General features: G+C 46.7%; 2 protein-coding genes across 2 annotated transcripts in view; one reads left to right on the forward strand and one right to left on the reverse strand.

Moving 5' to 3' along the window:
- Positions 1–12,700, forward strand: part of LOC140354808 (plastin-3-like) — a 16,498-nt gene extending 3,798 nt beyond the window's left edge. Inside the window, exons 6-15 of the mRNA XM_072440038.1 lie at positions 549–714; positions 4,473–4,612; positions 4,688–4,783; positions 5,945–6,131; positions 8,383–8,461; positions 8,574–8,691; positions 9,679–9,812; positions 9,907–10,030; positions 10,749–10,876; positions 12,302–12,700. Coding sequence (XP_072296139.1) covers positions 549–714; positions 4,473–4,612; positions 4,688–4,783; positions 5,945–6,131; positions 8,383–8,461; positions 8,574–8,691; positions 9,679–9,812; positions 9,907–10,030; positions 10,749–10,876; positions 12,302–12,434 — 1,305 coding nt within the window. The 3' untranslated portion in view covers positions 12,435–12,700. The remainder of the gene's footprint in view (positions 1–548; positions 715–4,472; positions 4,613–4,687; positions 4,784–5,944; positions 6,132–8,382; positions 8,462–8,573; positions 8,692–9,678; positions 9,813–9,906; positions 10,031–10,748; positions 10,877–12,301) is intronic.
- An 862-nt stretch (positions 12,701–13,562) lies between these two features.
- thoc3 (THO complex 3) lies at positions 13,563–18,124 on the reverse strand. The gene is made up of 6 exons (XM_072440045.1): positions 17,928–18,124; positions 16,891–17,047; positions 15,935–16,139; positions 14,445–14,606; positions 14,106–14,206; positions 13,563–13,832 (listed from the first exon to the last, which is right to left on the reverse strand). Exons 1-6 carry the CDS (start codon positions 18,105–18,107, stop codon positions 13,669–13,671), a joined length of 969 nt encoding a protein of 322 aa, XP_072296146.1. The 5' UTR covers positions 18,108–18,124; the 3' UTR covers positions 13,563–13,668.
- Between the last annotated feature and the right edge of the window lie 4,781 nt (positions 18,125–22,905).

A 22,905-nucleotide genomic window follows, 5' to 3' on the forward strand; every position in this document is an offset into this window, starting at 1 on the left:
TAGTAAATAATGTCAGTGTCATGAAACATTAAAACTCGCTTTTTCACATTATTTGCTTTTTGATTCTTTTTTGTGACAATATGAAACTATTCGAACATTTGTTTGGTTTGATTCTCATGTTTTTAATATTTTCTCCTTCATACTTTCCAGAACATAAATCAGAGACATTCACTTGAACCTTTGTTTCCTCAAACACCTTTTCACCTTTTACTTTAATCATATTTTGGACTTTTTATTATTTAGTATGACATTATTGGGTTGTGATAATATCTTTTTATTTTATTTATCGCTACAGAAAAACTAAAACTACTCAAAGCGACTGACATAAATAACTTTTCTAAATATATATTATAATTAAGAATACGAGCTGCAACAGATACAAAGTGGAATTTGTTTTTTTAATTATTATTTCGTGCTACAAATAAATACCAAAGCAAACGTGCCCAAGATGAATATTGAACTCTAAAAATACACACATGTAGTAGTTATTGTGTACTTTTTGGATGTTCTTTTCCTGCTCTGAATATGGTGCCTCGCTTTGTCTCCAGGAGAACTTGAACCTGGCGCTGAACTCGGCGTCGGCGATCGGTTGCCAGGTGGTGAACATCGGTGCCACCGACCTGAAGGAGGGCAAACCTCACCTGGTCCTGGGACTGCTCTGGCAGATCATCCGGATCGGACTGTTCGCCAACATCGAGCTGAGCCGGAACGAAGGTGCTTTCAACGTAATGGGGCCATCTACTGGCCGCAGAGGGAATTACACTCAGTTTAATATAATAAACCTGCCATCTACTGGCCGCAGAGGGAATTACACTCAGTTTAATATAATAAACCTGCCATCTACTGGCCGCAGAGGGAATTACACTCAGTTTAATATAATAAACCTGCCATCTACTGGCTGCAGAGGGAATTACAGTTTAATATAATAAACCTGCCATCTACTGGCCGCAGAGGGAATTACAAACGGTTTAATATAATAAACCTGCCATCTACTGGCTGCAGAGGGAATTACAGTTTACTATAATAAACCTGCCATCTACTGGCCGCAGAGGGAATTACACACAGTCTAATATAATAAACCTGCCAGCTACTGGCCGCAGAGGGAATTACACACAGTTTAATATAAACCTGTCTCTCACTTCCTGGTTCAAGAACGCAGTTGTTCTGATCGTGATGAGACTAACAATAATGATAATAATAATAAAGTTGCACGTGGCGATAAAGGCCCTCGCCCCCTTGCGACCGCTCGTACCCCAAGCCTACATCACCCCTCCACCTCAAACAGTACAAACTTTATACTACTTCGTTCAACATTTTCACGACCACACGGTTAGAGATAGTTCTGTTGCCACTGGCTTTTATGTTCTTTTGTTTAGAATGGCAAGAAAGCCGGATAAGTTTGTTATCTTATGTTTTGGAGCAGGACCACATCCTTTTCACACCCCTTCTTGCACACATCAGCGTTCGTGACTTCGTGCCCCTCCCCCCACCCTCTTATTAGGCCCGAGCGCCACAAGCTGGCGAGAGGCCTATTAATCTCGTAAGGCCGCGCGAAGCGCTCGCCCACTTCCAAACACTCACTAACGCACTCCTTCACTCACGCACGCCCCGTGCATACTAATTAGTAGTAGGAAAATGGAACATTACCGTTGTAAACGGGCGAAGCCCGTGCAAAAGTGCGCACTAAACGAGCACTTTACTTCGCGGTCGTCATCCCCATATAAAGCACTCATTTGCGCTAAGTAGCTCACGAATACGTTCCCCATCTCTTGCATGTTCCGTGCATATAAACATGTAATGCAAAAATTGAACATTATTACTGTATAGAGGGCCAAAAACACAAAGTGGGTGGAGCCCACTCAAAATTAACGAAAGTACCCGTCAGTGACCAGGGACCCACACCATGAGGTAGGAAACATTGTTTTCGCATCGGAATACTATCTACCTCTGTATCTACCTGCGTTGCACCAATGAAATTTCCCCATGTGGGACAATAAAGGAATATCTTATCTTATCTTATTCTTTCTTCTTCTTTCTTTCTTTCTTCTCGGGACCAACCCCCCTATTTTTCACCCAGTGAACATTGACGAAAAGTCACAAAAATTTGCACACCTCTAAAAATCGTGCCTCTCTACATTCTGGCTATTTCCCTTTTCTAAAATAAAAAATTGGCGCGTCAGCGCCCCCAAATGTACCAAAAATGCATTGAGAGATAGGAAATGACCCAAAAAAAATCTGATCGTAGAATCATGAAATTTGGCGCAGAGGTAGATGGTGACAAGAGAAGTAAAAAATATTACTACGGCAACGCCGTCCACCCAACCAAATGTCGGCCATATTGGTTCAAAAATGGCTAAGCATGACTCGGGAGTTTTTCCAAACGTCGTACTTTTACGAACTCCTCCCAGGGCGTTGGCTCTAAAAAGCTGAAATTTGGTGAAAATGGTGCTGAGGAGTGGGACATTAAAAGTTATTCAAATTACATTGATACCTGTCACGGTCTCTGAGCGGCGAAGCCGCAAACTGTAGCAAGAATTTCAGAAATCTCCCAAATTTAACATTTCTGCCGTTTGCGCAGATAAAGTCCAAATTGCGTCAAATTAGAATCAGTTGTTAAACTTTGCCCTAAACCTACTTGAAGTGAAATTAATTAAGTTGGCGCCACAGCGCCCCCTACAGATTTTATATGGAGGTTAAATGTTTCGTTTTGCGAAATTATCTGAAATTTGACACAAAACTCAATTTTAGCATCCCCATCAAAAAAGTAAATGAGACCCATGTCATAATTGTTACGGCTTTGCTGTAGCGATGACCGAAACCTCCCATGTTATTCCAATGGGGAAATCACCAGAACATGTTTACACTTTATACTTTCACCAACTCCTCCCAGGGCGTCAGCCCTATCAACGTGAAATTTGGTGAGACTCATCTTCAGGTGTGGACCATCAAAAGTTATCAAAGCCGCACATTTTGCCAAGAATTCAAAATAAAATTGCTTTTTGATGGTAAAACAAAGGGGAGAAGATGTGACAGCGTCACAGATTCAGCAGTAGGCGTAATAAAAGGACAATTGGGGCGCGTTAGCGCCCCCTCCTCTTGCGGCATGGCGGCGGCGTGGCGATGGCCGATCATTGCCGCTTGCGGCTATATTTTATTATTATTATTGTAATTTATGTCAATAAGAACTTTGCATCGTGGCTGGGGGTGTGGTCCTGCTCGTTAAGGAAGTCTGACATAAACAAATTAGAACCTGCACAAAGTAAATCTTTTCATCTCTTTCAAAATGTTTGTAAACCAAAACACATGTAAATCAATGACAATATTTGTCAGGTTGTCACGGTAACATGCTGGTAGATGGAGGTAATGCCATCTTTGGCTTTTTCAATCAGAATGGTAAGAAGAATGTGTGTGCCGAATTTGATTTGGCTATGTCTAAGTATGAGTTTTGACCTCATTTAAATGTTCAAGGGGGCGCTGCAGAGACTTGGTAAAACTTAGCTATATATGTTATACATCATTGTACACAGCTCATCATTTTGCACACAATGTATATTAATGTCAGAAAATAGGACATCTCATTCCAGAGAAAGTTTAAAAACAAAAAATTGCCATTGTTGTTAACGAGCTTGCCACACCCACATTTGGAATTGTATCAAAAATCAAAAGAATTACCTCTAATCACACATGGGTGAAGTTCTTTTTGACACATTTTCAAGCCTGAGTTTTCGTTAACATTTTCTCCTATAAAAACTCAAGCTAGAGTCACGGAATTTCTGATTGTCTAAGACAAATAATTGTCTTTTATGAATTTTTAAAAATCAAATTTGGAGAGGGCGCTAGAGAGCCATTTTACTAGCTTGGCACTACATTTGTATATCATTGCGTTCAATTTGAAATCAACATTTTTGTATAATAGTTATTGTTGTTATTATTGTTGTTATTGTTATTATAGTTATTATACTACAAGAGGAAAGAGAAAGAAAAAATATCGATGATCATAATTAATAAAGAAATAATGGAAGTAATTAAAAGTAAATTGGGATAATAAAAACAATAACATGTGGTATTGATGCGTTTGTGAGTGAAGGTTGTTTACGAGCGTTGGCTCACAAACAAACAAACAAACAAACAAACAAACATACATAATATGTGGTTCTGGTTCAGCGTTAGCTCACAAACAAACATATGTGGTTCTGATTTAGCGTTAGCTCACAAACAAACAAACAAACATATGTGGTTCTGGTTCAGCGTTGGCTCACAAACAAACAAACAAACAAACAAACAAACATATGTGGTTCTGGTACAGCGTTAGCTCACAAACAAACAAACCCATGTGGTTCTGCGTTAGCTCACAAACAAACAAACATGTGGTTCTGGTTCTGCGTTAGCTCACAAACAAACAAACAAACATGTGGTTCTGGTTCAGCGTTGGCTCACAAACAAACAAACAAACATATGTGGTTCTGGTTCAGCGTTGGCGGCGCTGTTGGAGGAGGGCGAGACTCTGGAAGACCTGATGCGTCTGAGCCCTGAGGAGCTGCTGCTGCGGTGGATGAACTTCCACCTGAAGAAAGACGGCATCGTCGTCAAGAACTTCTCCTCCGACGTCAAGGTGAGACTTTAGAACAAGTGGATTTACCTCGTCGAAGGTCTGTTTGGATTATACCGTTTTCTGTGCGTTTTCCAGGACTCCACTGCGTATTTCCACCTCCTGGAGGCCATCGCTCCGGACGGCAGCAAAGACGACCAGCCCAAAATCGACATCGATCTGAGTGGGCTTTACGTGAGTGGAGAAACGTTCCGGTTCAATCTAGAGCTGCAACGATCAATCAGCTGATCGTGAAAGGTCCAATACAGTGTAAACGATGAGCGTAGCTGTATTTTGACCATTGTTTTCTGGAATCGCACACTTTAAACAACGAACAAACAGTTATTCTCTTGAAATGTCCAGAGCTCAGGCACAGCTCCAGCTACACTTTCTATTTCTTCACGTTTTTGCCTTCAATTAATGAAAAACACGAGGCAGAACAGTGCCATCTACTGACTGAGGGCGACTTCTACGCAGATTGGGACGTCCCAATCGGAATATTGACGTGAACACAAATATTGAATGCATTTCGATAGTAAATCAAAGGCTTAATCCTCGTATCCTTGTACAACGTTAAATAATAGCGGTTTATTTACTATTAGCATCTTCTCTAGAACCTTCCAGGAGTGACGTGTTCAGAACTGCTGGAGGTGATACACGTTAATTCAAATGTGGCAGCAAAATAAAAAAGGCAAAATAAATGAATTTGTTGCTTGTACATTTGCCAAAGAGTTTCTAAATTGTTTCACTACTTTGTGTTAGCGTAAATGCTAATGTTGGCGCTAATCGCTACGCTGATTAACTCTGCTGTGGTGTTACCCTCGTGAGGTCGAGTATCGTCCGTCGCCAAAACAGCCCTGGTTTTTCAAAGTTTGTGACGTTTGGCGGCTAACGCTAACTCTAGCTTTGTAAATGCACTGGAGCTAATGTACCAGTCGTTAGCATGAAGGATTTCTGTTGAACACTAAACCATACCAAATACTTTCTAAAACTATTCACACACATAATCCATAATCCTCCACATAAAACTAAAACCCGTAGAATTAGTAATAATGACTCTTCATTAGCATTTAGCAAGTGAACTTAAAGTAGGTCCAGTCTTTATGAAACATTAATCTACCTGTCATAGATTATTGAGTTTAAAAGCGGGCAGATGTTGAATTATAGACAATGTATAAAGTGGCTTATGCACTATTGGTATAAAATTATAGCTTTAATGTTTGTCAGAAAGAGCTTGTTGTTAAATGAAAGAGAAATGTGAAAAATTTTTGAATTTGCACCAATAAAATCTCCAGGTTTATAATGACTATCGTAATAAATATGTCGTCCGTTTCGCCCTGCCTGTTTCCCGCGCAGCTCGGCGACAACACGAAGCGGGCGGAGAGCATGCTGAAGGAGGCGGACAAACTCGACTGCCGTCAGTTTGTCACCGCGGGCGATGTGGTGAGCGGCAACGCCAAGCTCAACATGGCCTTCGTTGCCACGCTCTTCAACAAGTACCCGGCACTGACCAAACCCGAGAACCAGGACTGGACCCTCGAGAGTAAGAGCGCACACTCGAGCCCGCGAGCGTAAATCGCCGCGCGTCCGCCGCCGCCGTGGTGATGGTGTTGCGTTAGCTGGAATGTTCGAGTTGCAGCATTGAGCTGATCTGAACTGAAATTACAGGCGTTGTTATTGCGAGCAGAAAACAAAACCTGTGAAGTTAGCTGTTTGGAGTTAGAAAAGTTTAAGGCAGGACCTTCTACTTCTTCTTCTTCAACTTCTTTGTCTTCTACTTATTCTACTTATTCTTCCTCTACTTCTTTGTCTTCTTCTACTTCTTTGTCTTCTTCTTTTTCTACTTCTTTGTCGTCTTCTACTTCTTCTTCTTTTTCTACTTCTACTTCTTTTTCTACTTCTTTGTCTTCTTCTTTGTCTTCTTCTACTTCTTCTTTTTCTTCTACTTCTTCTTCTACTTCTACCTAGTTAGAAAAGTTAAATGCCGGACTGAGGAACATTCCAGGCAAAGTAGCAGCGTCTCCGGACCAGCAGGTGGCGCACCCTACAGCACAGTCAGGTCGTGCACCTCAGCAAGTGGCGCACCTACAGGACAGTCAGGTCGTGCACCTCAGCAGGTGGCGCACCTACAGGACAGTCACGTCGTGCACCTCAGCAGGTGGTGCACCCTATAGGACAGTCACGTCGTGCACCTCAGCAGGTGGTGCACCCTATAGGACAGTCACGTCGTGCACCTCAGCAGGTGGTGCACCCTACAGGACAGTCACGTCGTGCACCTCAGCAGGTGGCGCACCCTACAGGACAGTCACGTCGTGCACCTCAGCAGGTGGCGCACCTACAGGACAGTCACGTCGTGCACCTCAGCAGGTGGTGCACCCTACAGGACAGTCACGTCGTGCACCTCAGCAGGTGGCGCACCCTACAGGACAGTCACGTCGTGCACCTCAGCAGGTGGCGCACCTACAGGACAGTCACGTCGTGCACCTCAGCAGGTGGCGCACCTACAGGACAGTCACGTCGTGCACCTCAGCAGGTGGCGCACCTACAGGACAGTCACGTCGTGCACCTCAGAATCTGAACCTTTCAGATTAAAGTTCTCTGTAAAATATGAGAGAAATGGTTGTTGTTGGTGTAGTTTGTGAAAAATCTTCAAACCAACATCACTGGTCACAAAACATTTCCCTGAGGTACGCCACAAAAGTCCGGAACTTCACGTCAGTTTCATGATTTAAAATAAAGTCAATACAATAAATAATTAGTTTTGATGTTAAATAGTGATTGTCTCGTGAGCAAAACAAACTCTCAACACTCGTTTCTTATTTGGTCGGATAAAAACGGATCCAAATTGTCCGATTTTCAGGTCTGGATCCAGAAAGGAGTTTTTTGTGTGACCTCTGGCGTCCAGTAGAGGTCACTGTTTAGCACTCTGGTCTCACAGCGAGAAGGTCCCGACTGTGATTCCTGGACTGTGTAGAGCGACTTACCATTAAATAAAATAATAACAATAGAACACAGAACAAAACATCAAAACAAACTAAATTGCAGCACATTTAAATGAAAATAAAACCTTTTACATTTGCCTGATGTCTGTCCCTATCTCAGTCCAGTCTTTGATCGTTGGTGATGTTTGTGTCGTCCGTTTCTTTGTTATGGCTTTTTTTCCTGCCCCCAAAAGTACCCTCCAAAGGTGTATCCATCTATTGTGTCCATGGCAGGAGTTTTGAGGCCCAAATAGGGATTTAGCGTTGTAGGGACTTAAAGCGCCCCCTACAGGCCGGACGACTCATTGAACTAAAACCCAGTTTAGTTAAATATATTTTGATAAATAAATTTTGAAAATCCCAAAATAGCACATTTTCTAGGTTTATAATGTCACTTCCTGTTTGTGATCTATGACATCACACTAGGAAATTACCCAGCAAACACTGGGCCAAATCAATAATAAAACAAAACAATATACGAGACGACGAAGCGACTTTATTTGTTGACTTCATATTTAGAGTCAAAAAAGTTGTTTCTTTGTGTAAATTCTGCATAAACTGACTGGTATGAGTGTCTCTGGTGTGATGTCACTTCCTGTATGAGTGTCCCTGGTGTGATGTCACTTCCTGTCATTTTCTACAGATTTTTCAACGTTTTCTCCACAAATACCTGCTCGATTGGTGTAAAACTGTAATCAAAAAGTACAAAAAGTATAAATACAACAAATAAAGTCAGAATTACAGCCCGAGTACATGTCGTTTTTAGGCCCTTTAAAAGCCCATATTTACTTTTCTTCATCTTTTCTTTTCCAGGCGAGACGAGGGAAGAGAGAACGTTCAGGAACTGGATGAACTCGCTGGGGGTCAATCCTCACGTCAACCATTTGTACGGGTCAGTATCGTGTCAGGGGGATGATCCGGATTCGAACGGCAACGCAAGAATCGCTCCGTACTATGATGAAAACGGTCTAAACTCGTGTGCGTGTTCCCCACGTGTCTTTCAGCGATATTCAGAGCGCGTTGGTGATCTTCCAGCTTTACGAAAAAATCAAGGTCCCGGTGAACTGGGACCGAGTGAACCGCGGGCCCTTCAAACACGTGATGGGGGGAAACATGAAGAAGGTAAAACATCATCGCAGCGTTGGGACGTCGCTAAAGACATGGATATTCATTGGCTTCATCTGTCGTATTTTCCGGAGTATAAGTCACACCAACCAAAAAATGCATAATAGAGAAGAAAAAAATCACATAAGTCGCACTTTTTGGGAAAATGTATTTGATAAAATCCAAGACCAAGAACAGACATTTCATCTGTAAATGCAGTTTAAAATAATAACAGAGAGAACATGGTGAATAGGTGTACGTATGCTAACGCTAACACCTTCAGCTACATGACGTATGCTAACACCTTCAGCTACTAGACGTATGCTAACGCTAACACCTTCAGCTACATGACGTATGCTAACGCTAACACCTTCAGCTACATGACGTATGCTAACGCTAACACCTTCAGCTACATGACGTATGCTAACACCTTCAGCTACTAGACGTATGCTAACGCTAACACCTTCAGCTACATGACGTATGCTAACGCTAACACCTTCAGCTACTAGACGTATGCTAACGCTAACACCTTCAGCTACATGACGTATGCTAACGCTAACACCTTCAGCTACATGACGTATGCTAACGCTAACACCTTCAGCTACATGAGGCGCAGACAGAACTGTGGTAAGTGTCTGGTATGTTAACGTAACATATGAACAGTTATTCAGATAACTATAGCATAAAGAACATGCTAACAAGTTTAGCAAAGCATCAGTTTTACCCCAAATCACTAAATCCACTGAATTCTTCTTCCTCTGTGTCACTTCTAAACAACTCCACAAACTCCAGAGGAAGAGGAAGTGCAGATTCTTCTTCTGCGTCGCTTAGAGCCTAGAGCGCCCTCTTGTGGTTGTCAAGATGAAAATAATGAATAATATCACATATAAGTCGCTCCTGAGTATAAGTCGCACCCTGAAAAAAATGAAAAAATACGGTACATTTCCCATAATATACTGTGCCCTTTTGTGATGTCATCTGAACGCTGCGATCCGATTGGTTCAGGTGGAGAACTGTAACTACGCTGTGGAGCTGGGGAAGGACAAAGCCGGGTTCTCGTTGGTCGGGATCGGAGGGCAGGACCTTTACAGCGGCATCCAGACGCTAACACTAGCTCTTCTCTGGCAGCTCATGCGGAGGTAAAGGCCCCTCGGCGACTTTACGAACGATACGCCGAGTTTCCCTCCGCCGAACAAGCTCTTTGATATTACGTCTTTGATATTATGTCCGCAGATACACTTTGAACGTGTTATCGGATCTGGGTCAAGGGGAAGCGGTCGGCGATGACTTGATTGTGTCGTGGGTGAACGAAACGCTGCTCAAAGCGGGAAAGACGTCATCCATCAAAAACTTTAAGGTAATAAGCCAAAAAGGTAATTTTTTCAGGATTTTTTATTGTTTTAAATGAAGGTTAGAAATAGTAGCTGCCAAAGATCAGCAAGAAAGATTGACTAAATATGAAGATTACTCAAAAAAAACATGAAAACATTTATTAAAGGACACATATTATTTACTATTTGTGTCGTTAATGGCCTTTAAACTTGCTCTTGAGTGTTTTTGCTTTGACATTTCATGTTTTACAAATTAATATATTGTTTGGATTGAAAACCACATGAATTTCTCTGTCAGGCAGGCTTTCCCTCATCAGGATTTGGTGTTAGCGCTCCATCTACTGGCAGCAGGGGGAATTGGCATACCCAAAAGCTAGCTTGCCCCGACATGAAATGCTCTCAACGAGTCGACCTCAGAGCAGAGAAAACGAGCTTGTAAACAGGATTAATGACACAAAAGTGAATCAGAAAAAGAGTGAATGAAGCTAAATAAAAGATTGTGGTTACAGTCTGTAACCATGGTTCTCTGAGGCAGGAGATTCTCGATACGATAGAGAATTCCAGGTGTTTCTTTTGATGACGAAACAGTATTAAAACATGGTAAAAAGCTATAAAATAAAATAAGTCAATTTTGCATAATATGTGTTCTTTAAGTAAAATCATGACTAAAGACAAAAGTTTATTTATCGTTTGATTGTCGTCATTGGTGTATTTTTGTGTTGTAAATCTGGTAAACTCTCTCAGGACTCGGCGATCAGCAGCAGTCAGCCCATTCTGGACCTGATCGACGCCATCCAGCCCTCCAGCGTCAACTTTGAACTGGTGCAAACCGGGAACAAGCTGACGGACGAAGACAAACTGTCCAACGCCAAGTACGACAACACCGTAACGCAGAGCTGTTGCCCGGGGCGACGTCGAGATCGTTTCTAACTGCCAATCATCTGCGAGGGTCGTTTTAGTGGAGCAAATAAATCCATGCGTGTTTCGGAGTCAAATTCAGACTTTGGAGGAAGAAATTTGACATGTTTTTTTGGGGGTCAAACGCCAATGATTAAACGTCTGTATCGTTTATGTTCGTGAAATCAATATTCAAAGCCATTTGTATTTGCTTTTAATAAGTCAAAAATACAAAACTAAAATCAGGATACACCATCAAAATATATTAGTCAAGTGGAAGTAAAAGTATGGAGTGCTTTCAAAAGTGACTCGAGTACTACCACGAGAAATATTGTATATTGCAGTATTTTTCCATTTACTAAGTCGCACCAGCCATAAAATGCATAATAGAGAAGAAAAAAACATATTTAAGTCGCACTGGAGTATAAGTTGCATTTTTGGGGGGGACATTTATTTGATAATTCCAAGACCGAGAACAGACCTTTCCTCTTGAAATGCAGTTTAAAATAATAACAGATGAGATAACATGGTGAATAGGTGTACGTATGCTAACGCTAACACCTTCAGCTACATGACGTATGCTAACGCTAACACCTTCAGCTACATGACGTATGCTAACGCTAACACCTTCAGCTACATGACGTATGCTAACGCTAACACCTTCAGCTACATGACGTATGCTAACGCTAACACCTTCAGCTACATGACGTATGCTAACGCTAACACCTTCAGCTACATGACGTATGCTAACGCTAACACCTTCAGCTACATGACGTATGCTAACGCTAACACCTTCAGCTACATGACGTATGCTAACGCTAACACCTTCAGCTACATGACGTATGCTAACGCTAACACCTTCAGCTACATGACGTATGCTAACGCTAACGCCTTCAGCTACATGACGTATGCTAACGCTAACGCCTTCAGCTACATGACGTATGCTAACGCTAACGCCTTCAGCTACATGACGTATGCTAACGCTAACACCTTCAGCTACATGACGTATGCTAACGCTAACACCTTCAGCTACATGAGGCACAGACAGAACTGTGGTAAGTGTCTGGTATGTTAACGTAACATATGAACAGTTATTCAGATAACTATAGCATAAAGAACATGCTAACAAGTTTAGCAAAGCATCAGTTTTACCCCAAATCACTAAATCCACTGAATTCTTCTTCCTCTGTGTCACTTCTAAACAACTCCACAAACTCCAGAGGAAGTGCAGATTCTTCTTCTGCGTCGCTTAGAGCCTAGAGCGCCCTCTTGTGGTTGTCAGTGTGAAAACAACAAATAATATCATATATAAGTTGCTCTGAAGTCTCATCCCGGCCACAACGATAATATAATATATAATAACAATATAATAACAATAACTCCTTCTCGTTGTTTTTCAGATATGCAGTTTCTATGGCCAGAAAGATCGGTGCCAAAGTGTACGCTCTGCCCGAGGACATCGTGGAGGTCAAGCCCAAGATGGTGATGACCATCTTCGCCTGTCTGATGGGACGAGGCCTGAAGAAGGTCTAAACCGGGTCTAAAGCTGAGGCCGGGACCGAACCGACCAAAAACCAGACAAAAATCTGAGCTAACTGCAGTTTATTTCTACACATTTCAATTTATAGGAGGTTTTTCTTGCATTTTATCTGTGAGATTTGGACTTGGAAACAGCTCTGGATTCACTGCGTAATAAAGAGCCGAGTTTACGGATTTATTTAAAATGTTCTGTACGTCTTGGCGACTTTGCACTTTTTAAAACAACATTATTCACACTGAAACTGTCCTGAGCAGTGACACGTTAATCATCTGTACAATCAAATAAGGGATGTTGAATAAAGAACTTTTTTCATAAATGTGTTTTGGATTTTTCCTCCTGTTTGGTCACATTTTTTACTCTTTCCTATTGTGTAAAAAAAGAAAGAGCGACATAAACAAAAACATACAGGGAAAAGACCAGAATGCTACAAAATAAATGAAAATGAAGAAATAGTCTTTGAGATTATTTGAATTTGTTTCCAATGAATTCATTCTAACCATAAATTGAGCCGTGAGCTAACAGGCTAACAGTTGATAGCGCTCAGCCGGACACTCGCGTTTAGATTGGGAAAACATTGAAAATAAAATAAGGCAACGGTTTAAAGAGCATTTAATAGTAGTCTCTTTTCTTTTCACTTGACAGAATCTTCCACTTTACTTGAACAGGAGAAAAGGTACTGTATATTTGAAAATTCCCTTTTAAAAGTAGCTAATTCTGTTTAGACGTCGCGGCATAAAATCGCAACCAAAAAGTATTGAAACGAGAGTAAGTCCAGCTGTTTTTGTTGAATTATTTTTGGATCTAATTACTAGCTGGAATAAGTTCTTATTTGCAACACTTGTCAGTATAAATCGCACACAAACATTTACGATAGAAAAGGGCGAAGGTTTTTCAGGAGAGTTTGTCTTTGGGTCGATGTCGGCAAATTATAAAAGGCTGTTTTTCCGCCCCGAAACAGAAGGGGGCAACGACGGGCACTTCAAACGCCCCAAAAAACACATATTTAACCATCACAGGGACTTGAAAATGTGACTAAGTTCTGCTTTATGCTCCGTTTACTTCTCTAAAACTGCTGTGATGTCATTTTGGGACAATCTTTTACAAAAACACGAGCTCTGAAGTACAGAAAGATGTCAAGTTTATTATCAAAACCACATATTTTACAGTAGAAAACAATATATTACAGACACGGTTTGTGTCCTCCATTGCCGTGACGATGGCGATGCGTTACGAGTCGTTGGGCAGCCCGAACAGCTTGACGGTCCCGGCCTCGCGGTTGTTGTCGTACTTCCCGTCCTTGTCGTCGCAGGCGTAGGCCAGGAGGGGGCGCTTCGGGTGCCAGGCGACGGTAAAAGTGGGAGAGTCGCACTGAACCTCCCAGAGCTTCTCTCCTGCAGGAGCAAACAAGGAGATTAGATCCAGAAATACAAGTTCAGTCCAGGTTTAGAGCACATGATGGACTCTCTAGGTTAAGACCTGGTTTAGCCCTGGTTTAGCTCTGGTCCTGGTCCAGTCCTGGTCCAGTCCGTGTCTAGCCCTGGTTTAGCCCTGGTTTAGCCCTGGTTTAGCTCTGGTCCTGGTCCAGTCCTGGTCCAGTCCGTGTCTAGCCCTGGTTTAGCCCTGGTTTAGCCCTGGTTTATTCCCGGTCCAGTCTTGGTTCTGACCCGTTTCCACTTCTGCGATGTCAATGAAGTGATCTTCTGAAGCTGAGGCCAACATCTTTCCATCGTGACTGAAGCTGAGCGTCCTCACGGGCCAATCCAGCCTGACAAGCAAACACAGAGAGAACAATCATCACAGACATTCAAATAAACAACAACAAACAAACATTCACCAAAGACGTTCAAATACGCAAAAACAAATGAAAGAGCAGCTAAATTTTTTACATTAAAATGACAACAAAGGGTTATGTATTATTCAAGCGTTTGTCCATCGCCTGCACAGATTAAATATATAAATATAAATAATATAAATAACGGGGACTGGGCGTGTCTTTTCCTCACCTGGACAGGCAGCGCACGCAGACGAGCTCGTCCACGTCCCACAGACTGACCAGAGCGTCCGCGCTGCCGATGGCGAAGTATCGTCCCGTCGGGTCAAACTTTATGCAGATGCAGTTGGAGGGGTGGGCGTTTATGGACTGGACCGGCTTCAGCTCCGGGTAACTGAAACACAGAGCGGGCGCGTCAGAGCGGGCGCGTTAAAATGTGATTATCCGCCTCTTTGTGGAATAAACAAACTAAAAGCTCAGTTTAATTCTGTTAAAATCTTGTCCTGACAAAAATGACAAATATGAATCCACTCGCCACTAAATATCCAGATAATTGTTTTAATTTAATTACTAAAACAAGTCAAAAACTAGATGTAATCGTGAAGTCGAGATGATCAGGTCCATTGATACTTGTTATTATTCAGGACACAGTGTAATGGTAAGGACCAAAAAGTTACAATCGTGAACATTTTGAAACTATATTTAGTGTTTTTGTTCAATACAAAAAACAGACCTAAATATAAAAGAACTTTTATTTATTTGGCTGTTATTTCAGAAAGTTCAGTTTTGTAAAGTCGCTCACAAACCAACAAGTCTCAATAATGGTCAATAATGGAATTAGAATTGTAAAATCGTGACGTTTTTCCTCACAATGATCGTGACACTCAAAACTGACGACATTTGACCTTTCTCGAATAGTTTTAGAGCAGTTTAAGAACGGATTATATTTTATGTTGAAAATGACATTCTTTTAATTAATTAATTTAGTTTCTTTTTTATATATATATATGTGTTTTTAAAGATGTATTTATTTGTATTATTATTGTTTGTTTATTAATTCAATCATTAATTATTTTATTCCATATTTTATATTTAATTTTATATTGTATATGTTGTTTATGTTATATTATTATATAAAATAAATAATTTTCGCACGCTCGTTCCTTCGGGATCCTCGCACGCTCGTTCCTTCGGGATCCTCGCACGCTCGTTCCTTCGGGATCCTCGCACGCTCGTTCCTTCGGGATCCTCGCACGCTCGTTCCTTCGGGATCCTCGCACGCTCGTTCCTTCGGGATCCTCGCACGCTCGTTCCTTCGGGATCCTCGCACGCTCGTTCCTTCGGGATCCTCGCACGCTCGTTCCTTCGGGATCCTCGCACGCTCGTTTCTTCGGGATCCTCGCACGCTCGTTTCTTCGGGATCCTCGCACGCTCGTTCCTTCGGGATCCTCGCACGCTCGTTCCTTCGGGATCCTCGCACGCTCGTTCCTTCGGGATCCTCGCACGCTCGTTCCTTCGGGATCCTCGCACGCTCGTTCCTTCGGGATCCTCGCACGCTCGTTCCTTCAGGATCCTCGCACGCTCGTTCCTTCAGGATCCTCGCACGCTCGTTCCTTCAGGATCCTCGCACGCTCGTTCCTTCAGGATCCTCGCACGCTCGTTCCTTCAGGATCCTCACACACTCGTTCTACACAAAACCAGTCGAGCAGAAGTCGTCTTCACCTCAGAACGTTGATGCAGCCGTTGCCGTTGGTGAGGAAGAACATGTCGTTGTCGTTGTTCCACGAGATCTCGTTCACCTCGAACTTGAACTGTTCCTCGGCTCTGGAGCGGTGGGTTTTGGCGTCGATGAACGTCACCACGTCGTCCTTGTTTCCCACGGCGATGGTCTGTCCGTCCGGGCTCCAGCAGATGTTTATGTTCTCCCCTGGGAACGCACAGAACCGGATAAGAGGGCGTCACGTGACAGAGAAACCGTTAAACTAGCATCAATTACGATAAACTACAATATTAACACTACTTTATGCCAATGATGCACTAGTCGACTGAAAAATACCGTATTTTCTGGACTATAAGTCGCACTTTTTATTTTTATAGTTTGGCCGGGGTGCGACTTATACCTATATTTATACTTATATTATTTGTTATTTTCACACTTTCATACAACCACATTTCATACTCAAGTGCTTATTTTTTGGCTGGTGCGACTTAGTCCGGAAAATACGGAAACAGTTGGTACATTTTGGTAATAGTTTTCTGTGCTTTTTATCATAAGACGGAGGTATTATGAAATAAAAATGATTAATTCCAGATAATTCCAAATAAAAAAGGTACACGAGATACCTTATTTTCTGGAGTATAAAAAAATGCATTATAAAGAAGAAAAAAACATATATAAGTATGAAATGCGGTTGCAAGTGTGAAAACAAATAGTATAAGTATAAGTCGCACCCCGGCCAAAACTATGAAAAAAGGTGCAACTTATAGTCCGGAAAATACGGTAATCACCGAGCTCTAAAAACGATTGTTCTTTCTAACAGAAGAAGTCTATTGAAGTTTATTGTTAAAAAAGCATGTCGTATATTCAGGTCCCGTGTGGCGATCGGTCCTTTACACCGCGATAGGTCGATGCAGTGACCATGGCGACAGGCTGAGCCCTCCTCATCCTCCCTCCGTACCTTTGGTGTTGACCGTGGCGATGCACTTGGTGGTGCGGACGTCCCAGATCCGGATGGTTTTGTCGCCCGACGCGGTGACGAACAGGTCCGGGTTGGTGGGATGCCAACAGAGCTGGTCCACGCTGTCGCTATGGCCACGGTAATTGTTCTCCTTCACCTGAAACAAAAGGGGAAACTCAGACGTGAGGCCTTTTTATATTCAGTAGTTTGGTGGAGATGGGCGCAACAAGTAACAGTTTGTAGTCGACTAGTCTGTATTTTTATTGTATTCTGGAGACATTTTGGATACTTTTTTAACCAAATAAAGGCTTAATAATTGTGACTGAAGGTTTCTAGAAAGAGAAAATGTAAAAATAAAGAGTATTATTAATGAAAATCTAGGGCTGTAGTTCTTGGTCGCCTGAAGACAAAGCAAAAGCCATAAAAACTATGAAGTATCTCCACGTATCTGACCCAAACTGCACTCAAAACACTACAACTGCACAGGAGTTCATGCAAATACAAGTAAACAGTGTATTTATATGTTGGATATATACAAAATAGAGTAAACTCAAGATTCGATACAAATAATTCAGCTAACTCGCTTCTATATTTGCTGTTGTCCCATGAAAATCTAAATAAAACAAGCCAAATAACACATGAAATACACACATTGTTTATTTTGTTCTGACTTTTTGATTAAATAATGTCGTTGTCTTTGTTATTATTTTTTTAGAGTCCAGAAAACGACGGTGATTATGATAAAAAAAAAATGTGATTAATCGTTGTAAAAGTAAAAACACACCAGATTTAATTGTATATTTTTCTGATTATTCTAGGGATTTTTTTTATTAGTGCGCAGTGTAAACTAAAAGATTTAAAACAAATGCATCTATACATTTGAATTACACATACATTAAATTGTTCAACACATAATTGCAAACACACTCAGATAATAATAATAAACTAAAGAGATAGATTTTATAATGAACTATTCTCATGCAGCCCGTCCATTCATTCCAGTGAGGCTAGCGTTAGCATCGTTAGCTCAAACTCACCAAACGATCCTTTTCCAGGACAAAAACACTGGCCGTTTTGTCGAAAGATCCGGAGGCGAGTCTCCGGCCGTCGCAGCTCCAGGCCACGGAGTGAACTTTAGCGGAATGTGCCTGGAACTCACGGCTTTTGTTGTTGTTTTTGAAGTTTTCCTGCATCGTCTGGAAATATGACGACGCCATGTTGGATCGCGTCTGGTGTGTTTCCGAAAAGAGCGAGAACGGTGGCGCCATCTTCCGGTGAGGAGGCGCCTTTTCCGGTGAGGAGGCGCCTTTTCCGGCGAGGAGGCGCCATCTTCTGGCGAGGAGGCGCCATCTTCCGGCGAGGAGGCGCCATCTTCCGGTGAGGAGGCGCCTTTTCCGGCGAGGAGGCGCCATCTTCTGGCGAGGAGGCGCCATCTTCCGGCGAGGAGGCGCCATCTTCCGGCGAGGAGGCGCCATCTTCCGGTGAGGAGGCGCCATCTTCCGGTGAGGAGGCGCCATCTTCCGGTGAGGAGGCGCCATCTTCCGGCGAGGAGGCGCCATCTTCCGGTGAGGAGGCGCCTTTTCCGGTGAGGAGGTGCCATCTTCCGGTGAGGAGGCGCCATCTTCCGGCGAGGAGGCGCCATCTTCCGGTGAGGAGGCGCCTTTTCCGGTGAGGAGGCGCCGTCTGCCGGCGAGGAGGCGCCATCTTCCGGTGAGGAGGCGCCATCTTCCGGTGAGGAGGCGCCATCTTCCGGTGAGGAGGCGCCTTTTCCGGTGAGGAGGCGCCTTTTCCGGCGAGGAGGCGCCATCTTCTGGCGAGGAGGCGCCATCTTCCGGCGAGGAGGCGCCATCTTCCGGCGAGGAGGCGCCATCTTCCGGTGAGGAGGCGCCATCTTCCGGTGAGGAGGCGCCTTTTCCGGTGAGGAGGTGCCATCTTCCGGTGAGGAGGCGCCATCTTCCGGCGAGGAGGCGCCATCTTCCGGTGAGGAGGCGCCTTTTCCGGTGAGGAGGCGCCGTCTGCCGGCGAGGAGGCGCCATCTTCCGGTGAGGAGGCGCCATCTTCCGGTGAGGAGGCGCCTTTTCCGGTGAGGAGGCGCCATCTTCCGGCGAGGAGGCGCCTTTTTCGGTGAGGAGGCGCCATCTTCCGGTGAGGAGGCGCCATCGTCCGGTGAGGAAGCGCCATCTTCCGGTGAGGAGGCGCCTTTTCCGGTGAGGAGGCGCCTTTTCCGGCGAGGAGGCGCCATCTTCTGGCGAGGAGGCGCCATCTTCCGGCGAGGAGGCGCCATCTTCCGGCGAGGAGGCGCCATCTTCCGGTGAGGAGGCGCCATCTTCCGGTGAGGAGGCGCCTTTTCCGGTGAGGAGGTGCCATCTTCCGGTGAGGAGGCGCCATCTTCCGGCGAGGAGGCGCCATCTTCCGGTGAGGAGGCGCCTTTTCCGGTGAGGAGGCGCCGTCTGCCGGCGAGGAGGCGCCATCTTCCGGTGAGGAGGCGCCATCTTCCGGTGAGGAGGCGCCTTTTCCGGTGAGGAGGCGCCATCTTCCGGCGAGGAGGCGCCTTTTTCGGTGAGGAGGCGCCATCTTCCGGTGAGGAGGCGCCATCTTCCGGTGAGGAAGCGCCATCTTCCGGTGAGGAGGCGCCTTTTCCGGTGAGGAGGCGCCATCTTCTGGCGAGGAGGCGCCATCTTCCGGCGAGGAGGCGCCATCTTCCGGCGAGGAGGCGCCATCTTCCGGTGAGGAGGCGCCATCTTCCGGTGAGGAGGCGCCTTTTCCGGTGAGGAGGTGCCATCTTCCGGTGAGGAGGCGCCATCTTCCGGCGAGGAGGCGCCATCTTCCGGTGAGGAGGCGCCTTTTCCGGTGAGGAGGCGCCGTCTGCCGGCGAGGAGGCGCCATCTTCCGGTGAGGAGGCGCCATCTTCCGGTGAGGAGGCGCCTTTTCCGGTGAGGAGGCGCCATCTTCCGGTGAGGAGGCGCCTTTTTCGGTGAGGAGGCGCCATCTTCCGGTGAGGAGGCGCCATCTTCCGGTGAGGAGGCGCCTTTTCCGGTGAGGAGGCGCCTTTTCCGGCGAGGAGGCGCCATCTTCTGGCGAGGAGGCGCCATCTTCCGGCGAGGAGGCGCCATCTTCCGGTGAGGAAGCGCCATCTTCCGGTGAGGAGGCGCCTTTTCCGGTGAGGAGGCGCCTTTTCCGGCGAGGAGGCGCCATCTTCTGGCGAGGAGGCGCCATCTTCCGGCGAGGAGGCGCCATCTTCCGGCGAGGAGGCGCCATCTTCCGGTGAGGAGGCGCCTTTTCCGGTGAGGAGGTGCCATCTTCCGGTGAGGAGGCGCCATCTTCCGGCGAGGAGGCGCCATCTTCCGGCGAGGAGGCGCCTTTTCCGGTGAGGAGGCGCCGTCTGCCGGCGAGGAGGCGCCATCTTCCGGTGAGGAGGCGCCATCTTCCGGTGAGGAGGCGCCTTTTCCGGTGAGGAGGCGCCATCTTCCGGCGAGGAGGCGCCTTTTTCGGTGAGGAGGCGCCATCTTCCGGTGAGGAGGCGCCATCTGCCGGTGAGGAGGCGCCATCTGCCGGCGAGGAGGCGCCGTCTGCCGGCGAGGAGGCGCCATCTTCCGGTGAGGAGGCGCCATCTTTCGGTGAGGAGGCGCCTTTTCCGGTGAGGAGGCGCCTTTTCCGGTGAGGAGGCGCCATCTTCCGGCGAGGAGGCGCCTTTTCCGGTGAGGAGGCGCCATCTTCCGGTGAGGAGGCGCCATCTGCCGGTGAGGAGGCGCCATCTGCCGGTGAGGAGGCGCCGTCTGCCGGTGAGGAGGCGCCGTTTGCCGGTGAGGAGGCGCCATCTTCCGGTGAGGAGGCGCCAGTTTCCGGTGAGGAGGCGCCGTCTGTCGGTGAGGAGGTGCCTTCTGCCGGTGAGGAGGCGCCTTCTGCCGGTGAGGAGGCGCCATCTTCCGGTGAGGAGGCGCCAGTTTCCGGTGAGGAGGCGCCTTTTCCGGCGAGGAGGCGCCATCTTCCGGTGAGGAGGCGCCTTTTCCGGTGAGGAGGCGCCGTCTGCCGGCGAGGAGGCGCCATCTTCCGGTGAGGAGGCGCCATCTTCCGGTGAGGAGGCGCCTTTTCCGGTGAGGAGGCGCCATCTTCCGGCGAGGAGGCGCCTTTTTCGGTGAGGAGGCGCCATCTTCCGGTGAGGAGGCGCCATCTTCCGGTGAGGAGGCGCCATCTTCCGGTGAGGAAGCGCCATCTTCCGGTGAGGAGGCGCCTTTTCCGGTGAGGAGGCGCCTTTTCCGGCGAGGAGGCGCCATCTTCTGGCGAGGAGGCGCCATCTTCCGGCGAGGAGGCGCCATCTTCCGGCGAGGAGGCGCCATCTTCCGGTGAGGAGGCGCCATCTTCCGGTGAGGAGGCGCCTTTTCCGGTGAGGAGGTGCCATCTTCCGGTGAGGAGGCGCCATCTTCCGGCGAGGAGGCGCCATCTTCCGGTGAGGAGGCGCCTTTTCCGGTGAGGAGGCGCCGTCTGCCGGCGAGGAGGCGCCATCTTCCGGTGAGGAGGCGCCATCTTCCGGTGAGGAGGCGCCTTTTCCGGTGAGGAGGCGCCATTTCCGGTGAGGAGGCGCCATCTTCCGGCGAGGAGGCGCCTTTTCCGGTGAGGAGGCGCCATCTTCCGGTGAGGAGGCGCCATCTGCCGGTGAGGAGGCGCCATCTGCCGGTGAGGAGGCGCCGTCTGCCGGTGAGGAGGCGCCGTTTGCCGGTGAGGAGGCGCCATCTTCCGGTGAGGAGGCGCCTTTTCCGGTGAGGAGGCGCCATCTTCCGGTGAGGAGGCGCCATCTGCCGGTGAGGAGGCGCCATCTGCCGGTGAGGAGGCGCCGTCTGCCGGTGAGGAGGCGCCGTTTGCCCCTGAGGAGGCGCCATCTTCCGGTGAGGAGGCGCCAGTTTCCGGTGAGGAGGCGCCGTCTGCCGGTGAGGAGGCGCCTTCTGCCGGTGAGGAGGCGCCATCTTCCGGTGAGGAGGCGCCAGTTTCCGGTGAGGAGGCGCCGTCTGCCGGTGAGGAGGCGCCATCTTCCGGTGAGGAGGCGCCAGTTTCCGGTGAGGAGGCGCCATCTTCCGGTGAGGAGGCGCCAGTTTCCGGTGAGGAGGCGCCATCTGCCGGTGAGGAGGCGCCATCTGCCGGTGAGGAGGCGCCATCTGCCGGTGAGGAGGCGCCATCTTCCGGTGAGGAGCCGCCATCTGCCGGTGAGGAGGCGCCATCTGCCGGTGAGGAGGCGCCTTCTGCCGGTGAGGAGGCGCCATCTGCCGGTGAGGAGGTGCCATCTGCCGGTGAGGAGGCGCCATCTGCCAGTGAGGAGGCGCCATCTGCCAGTGAGGAGGCGCCATCTGCCAGTGAGGAGGCGCAATCTTCCGGTGAGGAGGCGCCGTCTGCCGGTGAGGAGGCGCCATCTTCCGGTGAGGAGGCGCCAGTTTCCGGTGAGGAGGCGCCATCTGCCGGTGAGGAGGCGCCATCTGCTGGTGAGGAGGCGCCATCTGCTGGTGAGGAGGCGCCATCTGCTGGTGAGGAGGCAAAAATGACATTTATTTAGACTTTTTCTTTCTGGATATGAATCATTACATGCTGTTACTACTAGATAATTTATGGGTCGTAGAAATGCAAGTAAAAAACGGTGTAATTCTATATTTGACAGACAAATATCCCGGGGTCACATGGGGAGAACATGAGTGATCTCACACTCAAGCGACTCATGAGCCCTAAAACTAACAATGCATTTCACTCAATTGAAAGGCTCATGTGTCAATCACATGTCCAAATATGAAAAACCAAAAAGGAGTTTTGTTCATAGTTATGTACCGACCTCCTGGTCCCTACTCAGAGTTTTTAACAGAGTTTTCTGACTTTATATAAACTTAGTGTTAGCCTGGGATAAAATAGTTATAGCTGGAGACTTTAACAAAACATGTCAGTTGTACACATGTGATATGGGCGTGGCCACAGTGCACACTTCTCATGTTCCTCACAGTGGTCCAAGGAGCCGCTCAGGGACTTTGTGTGTTTGCT

This window comes from Eucyclogobius newberryi, unplaced genomic scaffold (genome assembly GCF_026437365.1).
Source record: "Eucyclogobius newberryi isolate DKJ021-1_F unplaced genomic scaffold, fEucNew1.0.hap1 SCAF_11, whole genome shotgun sequence".
Classification (NCBI taxonomy): Eukaryota; Metazoa; Chordata; class Actinopteri; order Gobiiformes; family Gobiidae; genus Eucyclogobius; species Eucyclogobius newberryi.